The following is a 12,881-nucleotide window of genomic DNA, read 5'->3' on the forward strand; positions in this document are numbered from 1 at the left end:
TACCCTGCCGCCTCTACACTCTAACCACTAGGCTACCCTGCCTCCTCTACACTCTAACCACTAGGCTACCCTGCCACCTCTACACTCTAACCACTAGGCTACCCTGCCGCCCTACACTCTAACCACTAGGCTACGCTGCCTCCTCTACACTCTAACCACTAGGCTACCCTGCCGCCTCTACACTCTAACCACTAGGCTACCCTGCCGCCCTACACTCTAACCACTAGGCTACGCTGCCGCCTCTACACTCTAACCACTAGGCTACCCTGCCGCCTCTACACTCTAACCACTAGGCTACCCTGCCGCCTCTACACTCTAACCACTAGGCTACCCTGCCGCCTCTACACTCTAACCACTAGGCTACCCTGCCTCCCTCTACACTCTAACCACTAGGCTACCCTGCCACCTCTACACTCTAACCACTAGGCTACCCTGCCGCCTCTACACTCTAACCACTAGGCTACCCTGCCACCTCTACACTCTAACCACTAGGCTACCCTGCCACCTCTACACTCTAACCACTAGGCTACGCTGCCACCTCTACACTCTAACCACTAGGCTACCCTGCCACCTCTACACTCTAACCACTAGGCTACCCTGCCACCTCTACACTCTAACCACTAGGCTACCCTGCCACCTCTACACTCTAACCACTAGGCTACCCTGCCGCTCTACACTCTAACCACTAGGCTACCCTGCCTCCTCTACACTCTAACCACTAGGCTACCCTGCCACCTCTACACTCTAACCACTAGGCTACCCTGCCGCCCTACACTCTAACCACTAGGCTACCCTGCCTCCCCTACACTCTAACCACTAGGCTACCCTGCCGCCTCTACACTCTAACCACTAGGCTACCCTGCCGCCTCTACACTCTAACCACTAGGCTACCCTGCCGCCTCTACACTCTAACCACTAGGCTACCCTGCCGCCTCTACACTCTAACCACTAGGCTACCCTGCCGCCTCTACACTCTAACCACTAGGCTACCCTGCCGCCTCTACACTCTAACCACTAGGCTACCCTGCCACCTCTACACTCTAACCACTAGGCTACCCTGCCACCTCTACACTCTAACCACTAGGCTACCCTGCCGCCTCTACACTCTAACCACTAGGCTACCCTGCCGCCTCTACACTCTAACCACTAGGCTACCCTGCCGCCTCTACACTCTAACCACTAGGCTACCCTGCCACCTCTACACTCTAACCACTAGGCTACCCTGCCACCTCTACACTCTAACCACTAGGCTACCCTGCCGCCTCTACACTCTAACCACTAGGCTACCCTGCCACCTCTACACTCTAACCACTAGGCTACCCTGCCACCTCTACACTCTAACCACTAGGCTACCCTGCCACCTCTACACTCTAACCACTAGGCTACCCTGCCTCCTCTACACTCTAACCACTAGGCTACCCTGCCACCTCTACACTCTAACCACTAGGCTACCCTGCCTCCTCTACACTCTAACCACTAGGCTACCCTGCCTCCTCTACACTCTAACCACTAGGCTACCCTGCCACCTCTACACTCTAACCACTAGGCTACCCTGCCACCTCTACACTCTAACCACTAGGCTACCCTGCCACCTCTACACTCTAACCACTAGGCTACCCTGCCGCCTCTACACTCTAACCACTAGGCTACCCTGCCGCCTCTACACTCTAACCACTAGGCTACCCTGCCGCCTCTACACTCTAACCACTAGGCTACCCTGCCGCCTCTACACTCTAACCACTAGGCTACCCCCTGCCTAACCACCTCTACACTCTAACCACTAGGCTACCCTGCCTCCTCTACACTCTAACCACTAGGCTACCCTGCTCCTCTACACTCTAACCACTAGGCTACCCTGCCGCCTCTACACTCTAACCACTAGGCTACGCTGCCGCCTACACTCTAACCACTAGGCTACCCTGCCGCCTCTACACTCTAACCACTAGGCTACGCTGCCGCCTCTACACTCTAACCACTAGGCTACCCTGCCACCTCTACACTCTAACCACTAGGCTACGCTGCCGCCTCTACACTCTAACCACTAGGCTACCCTGCCACCTCTACACTCTAACCACTCAGGCTACGCTGCCGCCTACACTCTAACCACTAGGCTACCCTGCCGCCTCTACACTCTAACCACTAGGCTACCCTACCTCCTCTACACTCTAACCACTAGGCTACCCTGCCGCCTCTACACTCTAACCACTAGGCTACCCTGCCACCTCTACACTCTAACCACTAGGCTACCCTGCCGCCTCTACACTCTAACCACTAGGCTACCCTGCCACCTCTACACTCTAACCACTAGGCTACGCTGCCACCTCTACACTCTAACCACTAGGCTACCCTGCCACCTCTACACTCTAACCACTAGGCTACCCTGCCTCCTCTACACTCTAACCACTAGGCTACCCTGCCGCCTCTACACTCTAACCACTAGGCTACCCTGCCTCCTCTACACTCTAACCACTAGGCTACCCTGCCACCTCTACACTCTAACCACTAGGCTACCCTGCCACCTCTACACTCTAACCACTAGGCTACCCTGCCTCCTCTACACTCTAACCACTAGGCTACCCTGCCACCTCTACACTCTAACCACTAGGCTACCCTGCCGCCTCTACACTCTAACCACTAGGCTACCCTGCCTCTAACCACTAGGCTACCCTGCCTCCTCTACACTCTAACCACTAGGCTACCCTGCCGCCTCTACACTCTAACCACTAGGCTACCCTGCCTCCTCTACACTCTAACCACTAGGCTACCCTGCCTCCTCTACACTCTAACCACTAGGCTACCCTGCCTCCTCTACACTCTAACCACTAGGCTACCCTGCCGCCTCTACACTCTAACCACTAGGCTACCCTGCCGCCTCTACACTCTAACCACTAGGCTACCCTGCCTCCCCTACACTCTAACCACTAGGCTACCCTGCCGCCTCTACACTCTAACCACTAGGCTACCCTGCCGCCCTACACTCTAACCACTAGGCTACCCTGCCGCCCTACACTCTAACCACTAGGCTACGCTGCCACCTCTACACTCTAACCACTAGGCTACGCTGCCGCCTCTACACTCTAACCACTAGGCTACCCTGCCACCTCTACACTCTAACCACTAGGCTACCCTGCCACCTCTACACTCTAACCACTAGGCTACCCTGCCACCTCTACACTCTAACCACTAGGCTACCCTGCCGCCTCTACACTCTAACCACTAGGCTACCCTGCCACCTCTACACTCTAACCACTAGGCTACCCTGCCACCTCTACACTCTAACCACTAGGCTACCCTGCCACCTCTACACTCTAACCACTAGGCTACCCTGCCACCTCTACACTCTAACCACTAGGCTACCCTGCCACCTCTACACTCTAACCACTAGGCTACCCTGCCGCCTCTACACTCTAACCACTAGGCTACCCTGCCACCTCTACACTCTAACCACTAGGCTACCCTGCCACCTCTACACTCTAACCACTAGGCTACCCTGCCTCCCTCTACACTCTAACCACTAGGCTACCCTGCCACCTCTACACTCTAACCACTAGGCTACCCTGCCGCCTCTACACTCTAACCACTAGGCTACCCTGCCACCTCTACACTCTAACCACTAGGCTACCCTGCCGCCTACACTCTAACCACTAGGCTACCCTGCCGCCTCTACACTCTAACCACTAGGCTACGCTGCCACCTCTACACTCTAACCACTAGGCTACCCTGCCCCCTCTACACTCTAACCACTAGGCTACCTGCCGCCCCTACACTCTAACCACTAGGCTACCCTGCTGCCTCTACACTCTAACCACTAGGCTACCCTGCCGCCCTACACTCTAACCACTAGGCTACCCTGCCACCTCTACACTCTAACCACTAGGCTACCCTGCCGCCCCTACACTCTAACCACTAGGCTACCCTGCCTCCTCTACACTCTAACCACTAGGCTACCCTGCCTCCTCTACACTCTAACCACTAGGCTACCCTGCCGCCTCTACACTCTAACCACTAGGCTACCCTGCCGCCTCTACACTCTAACCACTAGGCTACCCTGCCTCCTCTACACTCTAACCACTAGGCTACCCTGCCTCCTCTACACTCTAACCACTAGGCTACCCTGCCGCCCTACACTCTAACCACTAGGCTACCCTGCCACCTCTACACTCTAACCACTAGGCTACCCTGCCGCCTCTACACTCTAACCACTAGGCTACCCTGCCACCTCTACACTCTAACCACTAGGCTACCCTGCCACCTCTACACTCTAACCACTAGGCTACCCTGCCTCCTCTACACTCTAACCACTAGGCTACCCTGCCACCTCTACACTCTAACCACTAGGCTACCCTGCCACCTCTACACTCTAACCACTAGGCTACCCTGCCTCCTCTACACTCTAACCACTAGGCTACCCTACCTCCTCTACACTCTAACCACTAGGCTACCCTGCCACCTCTACACTCTAACCACTAGGCTACCCTGCCCCCTCTACACTCTAACCACTAGGCTACCCTGCCACCTCTACACTCTAACCACTAGGCTACCCTGCCTCCTCTACACTCTAACCACTAGGCTACGCTGCCGCCTCCACACTCTAACCACTAGGCTACCCTGCCGCCTCCACACTCTAACCACTAGGCTACGCTGCCTCCTCTATACTCTAACCACTAGGCTACCCTGCCGCCTCTACACTCTAACCACTAGGCTACCCTGCCGCCTCTACACTCTAACCACTAGGCTACCCTGCCGCCTCTACACTCTAACCACTAGGCTACGCTGCCGTTCCCGTCGTTCATCAAAAAAAGAACCGATCGTTGCTGTTCGCGAACGATTCATCCGCACGAACCGTGGAGTCCGGATTCACAACATGATATATAAAAGAGCGAAACGGAAGGGGAGCTTTACACTATAACACAGTCCCCTTTTATATATATGTATATATATTTTATTTTTTTCTCCCATATAGTTTACACGTCGGCAAAAGATAAACATGTGAGAGAGACAAAAGGAGAGTAAAAGAAAGAAGAACGGACTAGAAAAAGGCAGGACTTGAACGATTCAGGTTTGTTATGTTTGTCTGGACCAAGGAGGAGGAAAAGTAACACAGGGAACGAGATACGATTCATCAATGAGTTCGGTAACTAGGTAACTAGGTAACTATAGTTTCAGTAGCTAATGACAACGAGCAATTGATCGACGACCAAAAAAAAAAGACAATGTTGTTCATTATTGAGTATAATAGGATTAGCTAGCTAGTAGCTAACGTTAGCTAATGTTAATAGATTGGCAAAGCTAGCAAGCTAACTAGCTAGTTAACATCGAACAATATCCTTTTAAAAAACGGGGGACGTTGAGGGTTTATTTCAATATTTCACCCCCGTCACAGACGGTAAAAAACAACAACAACAACATGGCTGTCCGTGTTTTCAAACCCCGACAGGTGGTGTCTCCGCAACAAAAAGCCAACTAGTTAGCATTTCGCGCTAGCTAACGTTAATGGTGGTGGTGGAGTTGCTTGGCAAAGCGACAGTGTTTAGTCCAGGTACTGAAGTCTGTGGTGGGCCCCTTAGCTACTAGCGAGACAGTATGTCCTGAGTTGGGAGAGTACGGAACATGACATTGTCCTGAGCTTTAAAAAAAAAACGGAATGAAATGCATTATTATTATTATTATTATTATCATTATTATTATTATTATTATTATTATTATTATTATCATTATTATTATTATTATTATTATTATTCTGTTATTATCTGTTCAGCTAAAAAGGTTTACCCTATCTATATTTGTTATGTATCTACCCATTTATATATATATTTTTTATGGTATGCAAACTATTTTTGCTGAAGTATCCCTTTCTGTGCATGTCTGTGTCCGCAGACAGTGCCATACTGATCCCCTTGGTAACGGGAACAGAACCGTTTTCTTTCTACCTCATCCGTGATGACCGAGGTGGGAGTGAAGTGGGCCTGCGACTACTGCACCTATGAGAACTGGCCGTCCGCTGTGAAGTGCACCATGTGTCGTGCACAGTGTCCCAGCAGCCCCATAATCACAAAGGAGACCTACAATAACAGCCCCAGCAGTCTTAGTACGGAGCCTAGTTGTGGCTGGCAGGACCCTCCAAGCCCAGAGGGAAGCTGTGGTAGCCTCCTCATCTACCCAGACTCCAGTGCCAGGCCCCGTGTCAAGCCCCCCAGCATGGCTGAGAATAGCTCCAAATGGTCCTGTCAGATGTGCACCTACTTGAACTGGCCCCGTGCCATCCGCTGTACCCAGTGTCTGTGTCAGCGCCACCAGAGGACCCCATGCAGCCCCACAGAGGCCCCCCAGACATCAGGCTCCAATGTGGGCCACCGCCCAGCCCCTCCCCCCATGGACCCTTGTACAGAGGAGTACAACGACCGGAACAGACTCAACAGACTCAACACCCGAGGTGGTGGTGGTGGCGGTAGTAGCAGTGGGCAGCACTGGACTTGCACGGCCTGTACTTACCAGAACTATCCCAAGACCCGGAAGTGCATTGTCTGCGACCACCCACAGCCTCAACCTAACAACCGGGAGGCTATTCCTATAGAGCTGGCTGGGCAGTCCGAGGAGTCTCCCTCCTCCACATCCTCAATCATCAATGAACAGGACAGAGACGGGGCCAGGTGGAGAGGGAGTGGGGGGAGCTGCAGTAGAGGGCTGAGCGGGGGACAGAGACAGGGACTGGGACAGAGGATGACTTCTCCACCCAGCTCTAAGAAGGAGGCGGAGGTAAAGATGGACTTCCAGAGGATTGAGCTGGCGGCCGGGGCGATGGGCAGCGGAGAGGAGCAGCATCGTCATCCGGAGAACATTGATTTGAAGAAGACCAAACAGATCAAGAACAGGATGAGGAAAACTGACTGGCTGTTCCTTAATGCTTGTGCAGGTGAGTGAGTGAGTGGCTATTATAGGATCTAAGTTAAGTGTTTACTGTACATAAAGTCTTCCTGTCTGTGAATGGACATTACAGACACGAGATCAGGTGAAAATGAATGGAGCACTCTCGTTCCTGGCCACACTGCAGTAGTTCACCCTGGTTGTCACTAACTGGCCACGCTGCAGTAGTTTACCCTGGTTGTCACTAACTGGCCAAGCTGCAGTAGTTCACCCTGGTTGTCACTAACTGGCCACGCTGCAGTAGTTCACCCTGGTTGTCACTAACTGGCCAAGCTGCAGTAGTTCACCCTGGTTGTCACTAACTGGCCAAGCTGCAGTAGTTCACCCTGGTTGTCACTAACTGGCCAAGCTGCAGTAGTTCACCCTGGTTGTCACTAACTGGCCAAGCTGCAGTAGTTCACCCTGGTTGTCACTAACTGGCCACGCTGCAGTAGTTCACCCTGGTTGTCACTAACTGACAGCACTGCAGTAGTTCACCCTGGTTGTCACTAACTGGCCAAGCTGCAGTAGTTCACCCTGGTTGTCACTAACTGGCCAAGCTGCAGTAGTTCACCCTGGTTGTCACTAACTGGCCAAGCTGCAGTAGTTCACCCTGGTTGTCACTAACTGGCCAAGCTGCAGTAGTTCACCCTGGTTGTCACTAACTGGCCAAGCTGCAGTAGTTCACCCTGGTTGTCACTAACTGGCCAAGCTGCACTAGTTCACCCTGGTTGTCACTAACTGGCCAAGCTGCACTAGTTCACCCTGGTTGTCACTAACTGGCCAAGCTGCAGTAGTTCACCCTGGTTGTCACTAACTGGCCAAGCTGCAGTAGTTCACCCTGGTTGTCACTAACTGGCCACGCTGCAGTAGTTCACCCTGGTTGTCACTAACTGGCCAAGCTGCAGTAGTTCACCCTGGTTGTCACTAACTGGCCAAGCTGCACTAGTTCACCCTGGTTGTCACTAACTGGCCAAGCTGCACTAGTTCACCCTGGTTGTCACTAACTGGCCACGCTGCAGTAGTTCACCCTGGTTGTCACTAACTGGCCAAGCTGCACTAGTTCACCCTGGTTGTCACTAACTGGCCAAGCTGCACTAGTTCACCCTGGTTGTCACTAACTGGCCAAGCTGCACTAGTTCACCCTGGTTGTCACTAACTGGCCAAGCTGCAGTAGTTCACCCTGGTTGTCACTAACTGGCCAACTTTGACTGCAGTAGTTCACCCTGGTTGTCACTAACTGGCCAAGCTGCAGTAGTTCACCCTGGTTGTCACTAACTGGCCAAGCTGCATAGTTCACCCTGGTTGTCACTAACTGGCCAAGCTGCAGTTAGTTCACCCTGGTTGTCACTAACTGGCCAAGCTGCAGTAGTTCACGCCTGGTTGTCACTAACTGGGCCAAGCTGCACTAGTTCACCCTGGTTGTCACTAACTGGTCAAGCTGCAGTAGTTCACCCTGGTTGTCACTAACTGGCCACCTGGTTTTTGTCACTAACTGGCCAAGCTGCAGTAGTTCACCCTGGTTGTCACTAACTGGCCAAGCTGCAGTAGTTCACCCTGGTTGTCACTAACTGGCCAAGCTGCAGTAGTTCACCCTGGTTGTCACTAACTGGCCAAGCTGCACTAGTTCACCCTGGTTGTTACAAAGTGATGAAGGGGGGGATCTATAGTTAGATATCACAATATTATTTAGTAAGATATTATATCGATACTTTGACTCTCGTGTATCCATTTTGTGTTGTTAGCCAGCGCTAGTCGGCTGTACCTCTGGTATTTTTAATCCTATAGGTTATTCTTTTTAACCCCCGTATAGTCGATGTCTACGCCCCCTGGGGAAATCAAATTAGCATAATACAAACATCTGTCTGTTTGTTGTTGTTGTATGGGCTATCCACCAATGACGGCCCTCCGCCTCTGAGGTGGGAGGCGGCCGAGCTACAGCGGTGTTAGTCAGACACGAGACATCCAGAAAATGGGATTTTTCTCAGGAAAACATTTGGTAGCGTCCCAGTTGTTTTGGTCTACGAACTCTATGGAAAGATGAGACTCTCACGATGGTGTCCGTGTGGGTCCTTAGTCTCAAAATGTCTTAAATTCAGTTTTCTCGGGTCTTAAATGTGACGGAGTGACTACCGTGGTTCTGTTATATTGTGCCGATGCTTAATTGATGCTACGTGAGGGGAAAATATATATTATTGAATGTAAAAAAAAATACTCAAGCCGCATATGATGATGTAGAGCGACCTGGTCGTACGCCTGGAGAGCGACCCACATGGGCCTCTGTGTACATGTCTGGTTCTACGCCTGGAGAGCGACCCACATGGGCCTCTGTGTACACGTCTGGTTGTACGCCTGGAGAGCGACCCACATGGGCCTCTGTGTACACGTCTGGTCGTACGCCTGGAGAGCGACCCACATGGGCCTCTGTGTACACGTCTGGTTGTACGCCTGGAGAGCGACCCACATGGGCCTCTGTGTACACGTCTGGTTGTACGCCTGGAGAGCGACCCACATGGGCCTCTGTGTACACGTCTGGTCGCACGCCTGGAGAGCGACCCACATGGGCCTCTGTGTACACGTCTGGTCGCACGCCTGAGGCCACATGGGCCTCTGTGTACATGTCTGGTAGCACGCCTGGAGAGCGGTCCTCCACATGGGCCTCTGTGTACACGTCTGGTCGTCACGCCTGGAGAGCGACCCACATGGGCCTCTGTGTACACGTCTGGTTCTACGCCTGGAGAGTACAGATTGAATGCCACATGGGCCTCTGTGTACACGTCTGGTTGTATGCCTGGAGAGCGACCCACATGGGCCTCTGTGTACACGTCTGGTTGTACGCCTGGAGAGCGACCCACATGGGCCTCTGTGTACACGTCTGGTTGCACGCCTGGAGAGCGACCCACATGGGCCTCTGTGTACACGTCTGGTCGCACGCCTGGAGAGCGACCCACATGGGCCTCTGTGTACACGTCTGGTCGTATGCCTGGAGAGCGACCCACATGGGCCTCTGTGTACACGTCTGGTCGCACGCCTGGAGAGCGACCCACATGGGCCTCTGTGTACACGTCTGGTCGTATGCCTGGAGAGCGACCCACATGGGCCTCTGTGTACACGTCATGTGCCAGTACGAATCAGGCTGTTGCCAGAGGAGAGAGCCAGGTAGCCTATAGGTCTACCATTTGATATATAAGCTGTGAGCGTTTATCTCTAAGCACTACTCGGCCTTGGCTAGATTGAATGCACTTGAGTAGAGAGATATATGTTTTGTGGACACACAAGGTGTTTGTTGGAGGAATGACTATCTAGAAGGAAAACAGCTGTGTTACGGTTAGTGGCACAGCAGCTGCATTGTTGTTACATAATGAACACACACAGAACTACAGTATTATTAAGGAAGGGCTTAGTTAGAAGGGAATCTTGGACCCATTCAATCCCTGACTGTTTGGGAGACTCTCTGATAGTGAAAGTATTCCCTCAGGCCTGTAAGGATGAACAGCTACTTTGGCTAGGCTTGGGGAGCAGACTGTGGCAGAGAGGAGGAAGGCTGGGGAGCAGACTGACAGAGAGGAGGAAGGCTGGGGAGCAGACTGTGGCAGAGAGGAGGAGAGGTCTGCTCTCTGTCTGGGTCCAGTGGGAGAGTGGCGACCGAGGGAGGGACTGAGTGAGCAGGAGACAGACAGGGAGAAAGAGACGGACGGGGAGAAAGAGACGGACGGGGAGAAAGAGACGGACGGAGAGAAAGAGAAAGAGACGGACGGAGAGAAAGAGATGGACGGAGAGAAAGAGACGGACGGAGAGAAAGAGACGGACGGGGAGAAAGAGACGGACGGACGGAGAGAAAGAGACGGAGAGAAAGAGAAAGAGACGGACGGAGAGAAAGAGAAAGAGACGGACGGAGAGAAAGAGAGAGACGGACGGGAGAAAGAGACGGACGGGGAGAAAGAGACGGACGGAGAGAAAGAGAAAGAGACGGACGGAGAGAAAGAGAAAGAGATGACGGGAGAAAGAGACGGGGGAGAGAAAGAGAAAGAGACGGACGGGGAGAAAAGAGACGGACGGAGAGAAAGAGAAAGAGACGGACGGAGAGAAAGAGACGAGACGGACGGGAAAGAGAAAGAGACGGACGGAGAGAAAGAGACGGACGGGGAGAGAAAGAGACGGACGGAGAGAAAGAGACGGACGGAGAGAAAGAGACGGACGGAGAGAAAGAGACGGACGGAGAGAAAAAAGAGACGGAGAGAAAGAGACGGACGGGAGAAAGAGACGGACGGAGAGAAAGAGAAAGAGACGGACGGAGAGAAAGAGAGACGGACGGGGGAGAAAGAGACGAGACGGACGGGAGAAAGAGACGGACGGGGAGAAAAGAGACGGAGAGAAAGAGACGGACGGGAGAGAGACGGAGAGAAAGAGACGGACGGAGAGAAAGAGACGGAGAGAAAGAGACGGACGGAGAGAAAGAGACGGACGGGGAGAGAAAGAGACGGACGGAGAGAAAGAGACGGACGGAGAGAAAGAGACGGAGAGAAAGAGACGGACGGGGAGAAAGAGACGGACGGGGAGAAAGAGAAAGAGACGGACGGACGGAGAGAAAGAGAGACGGACGGGAGAAAGAGACGGACGGGGAGAAAGAGACGGACGGGGAGAAAGAGAAAGAGACGGACGGGGAGAAAGAGACGGACGGAGAGAAAGAGACGGACGGGGAGAAAGAGACGGACGGGGAGAAAGAGACGGACGGGGAGAGAAAGAGACGGACGGGGAGAAAGAGAAAGAGACGGACGGGGAGAAAGAGACGGACGGGGAGAGAAAGAGACGGACGGGGAGAAAGAGAAAGAGACGGAGGGAGAGAAAGAGAAAGAGACGGACGAGAGAAAGAGAAAGAGACGGACGGAGAGAAAGAGACGGACGGAGAGAAAGAGACGGACGGGGAGAAAGAGAAAGAGACGGACGGAGAGAAAGAGAAAGAGAGAAAGAAAGAGACGGACGGAGAGAAAGAGACGGACGGAGAGAAAGAGACTGACGGGGAGAAGCAGAGAAGCTGTCTCCCTCCCTCCCCTGGCTGTGTGTCCAGAAACTCCTGTCTCTCCTTGGGGACAGTGTGATCTAGAGGGACGGTCTCCTCTAGCTGGCTCTCCTTGAGGACGGTCTCCTCTAGCTGGCTCTCCTTGAGGACGGTCTCCTCTAGCTGGTTCTCCTTGGGGACGGTCTCCTCTAGCTGGCTCTCCTTGGTGACAGCGTCCTCTAGCTGGCTCTCCTTTGGGACGGCCTCCTCTAGCTGGCTCTCCTTGGGGACAGAGTGTGACCTCCAGAGGGACAGCCTCCTCTAGCTGTCTCTCCTGGGGGACAGAGTGTGACCTAGAGGGACAGCCTCCTCTAGCTGGCTCTCCTTGGGGACAGAGTGTGACCTAGAGGGACAGCCTCCTCTAGCTGTCTCTCCTGGGGGACAGAGTGTGATCCAGAGGGACAGCCTCCTCTAGCTGGCTCTCCTTGGGGACAGAGTGTGACCTAGAGGGACAGCCTCCTCTAGCTGTCTCTCCTGGGGGACAGAGTGTGACCTAGAGGGACAGCCTCCTCTAGCTGTCTCTCCTGGGGGACAGAGTGTGACCAGAGGGACAGCCTCCTCTAGCTGGCTCTCCTTGGGGACAGAGTGTGACCTAGAGGGACAGCCTCCTCTAGCTGTCTCTCCTGGGGGACAGAGTGTGACCTAGAGGGACAGCCTCCTCTAGCTGTCTCTCCTTGGGGACAGAGTGTGACCTAGAGGGACAGCCTCCTCTAGCTGTCTCTCCTGGGGGACAGAGTGTGACCTAGAGGGACAGCCTCCTTTAGCTGACTCCTTGTCAACATGGCCTATAAACACAGAGTGAAAGCCACCAATCAAAATCCCCGATCTGCCACAGCCAACATGGTATTTTTGGAAAGCACATTTTGATTCTGAGTTCCGGCATATCTAAACACTTCACTCGCGCTGAAGAGGGAGGCTC

The 12,881-nt window shown here is 53.4% G+C and overlaps 1 protein-coding gene and 1 long non-coding RNA gene across 7 annotated transcripts; one reads left to right on the forward strand and one right to left on the reverse strand.

Moving 5' to 3' along the window:
- Window positions 1-803: 803 nt before the first annotated feature.
- LOC127926065 (uncharacterized) lies at window positions 804-4,563 on the reverse strand. Of its 3 annotated transcripts, XR_008123208.1 has the most exons (4): window positions 4,319-4,563; window positions 4,220-4,285; window positions 2,322-2,552; window positions 804-1,493 (listed from the first exon to the last, which is right to left on the reverse strand). It is a non-coding gene; the product is annotated as an uncharacterized LOC127926065 (long non-coding RNA). The 3 variants fall into 3 exon arrangements; XR_008123207.1 differs by having other exon boundaries at window positions 2,322-2,618; window positions 4,253-4,563; XR_008123206.1 differs by having other exon boundaries at window positions 4,220-4,563.
- A 250-nt stretch (window positions 4,564-4,813) lies between these two features.
- Window positions 4,814-7,369, forward strand: LOC127926064 (ubiquitin thioesterase ZRANB1-like). Of its 4 annotated transcripts, none has more exons than XM_052511336.1 (2): window positions 4,814-5,150; window positions 5,878-7,369. In XM_052511336.1, the coding sequence occupies exon 2, from the start codon at window positions 5,941-5,943 to the stop codon at window positions 6,919-6,921; it is 981 nt and encodes a 326-aa protein (XP_052367296.1). In that variant the 5' UTR covers window positions 4,814-5,150; window positions 5,878-5,940; the 3' UTR covers window positions 6,922-7,369. The 4 variants fall into 4 exon arrangements, with proteins under 4 accessions (XP_052367296.1, XP_052367294.1, XP_052367293.1 ...); XM_052511334.1 differs by having other exon boundaries at window positions 4,814-5,142; XM_052511333.1 differs by having other exon boundaries at window positions 4,815-5,059; window positions 5,878-7,368.
- The last annotated feature ends 5,512 nt before the right edge of the window (window positions 7,370-12,881 follow it).

Source organism: Oncorhynchus keta, unplaced genomic scaffold (assembly GCF_023373465.1).
Source record: "Oncorhynchus keta strain PuntledgeMale-10-30-2019 unplaced genomic scaffold, Oket_V2 Un_contig_6687_pilon_pilon, whole genome shotgun sequence".
Lineage (NCBI taxonomy): Eukaryota > Metazoa > Chordata > Actinopteri > Salmoniformes > Salmonidae > Oncorhynchus > Oncorhynchus keta.

Bases quoted from the DNA above. Each gene is read 5' to 3' on its own strand.
- LOC127926064 (XM_052511336.1), top strand. From the start codon at position 5,941: ATGACCGAGGTGGGAGTGAAGTGGGCCTGCGACTACTGCACCTATGAG.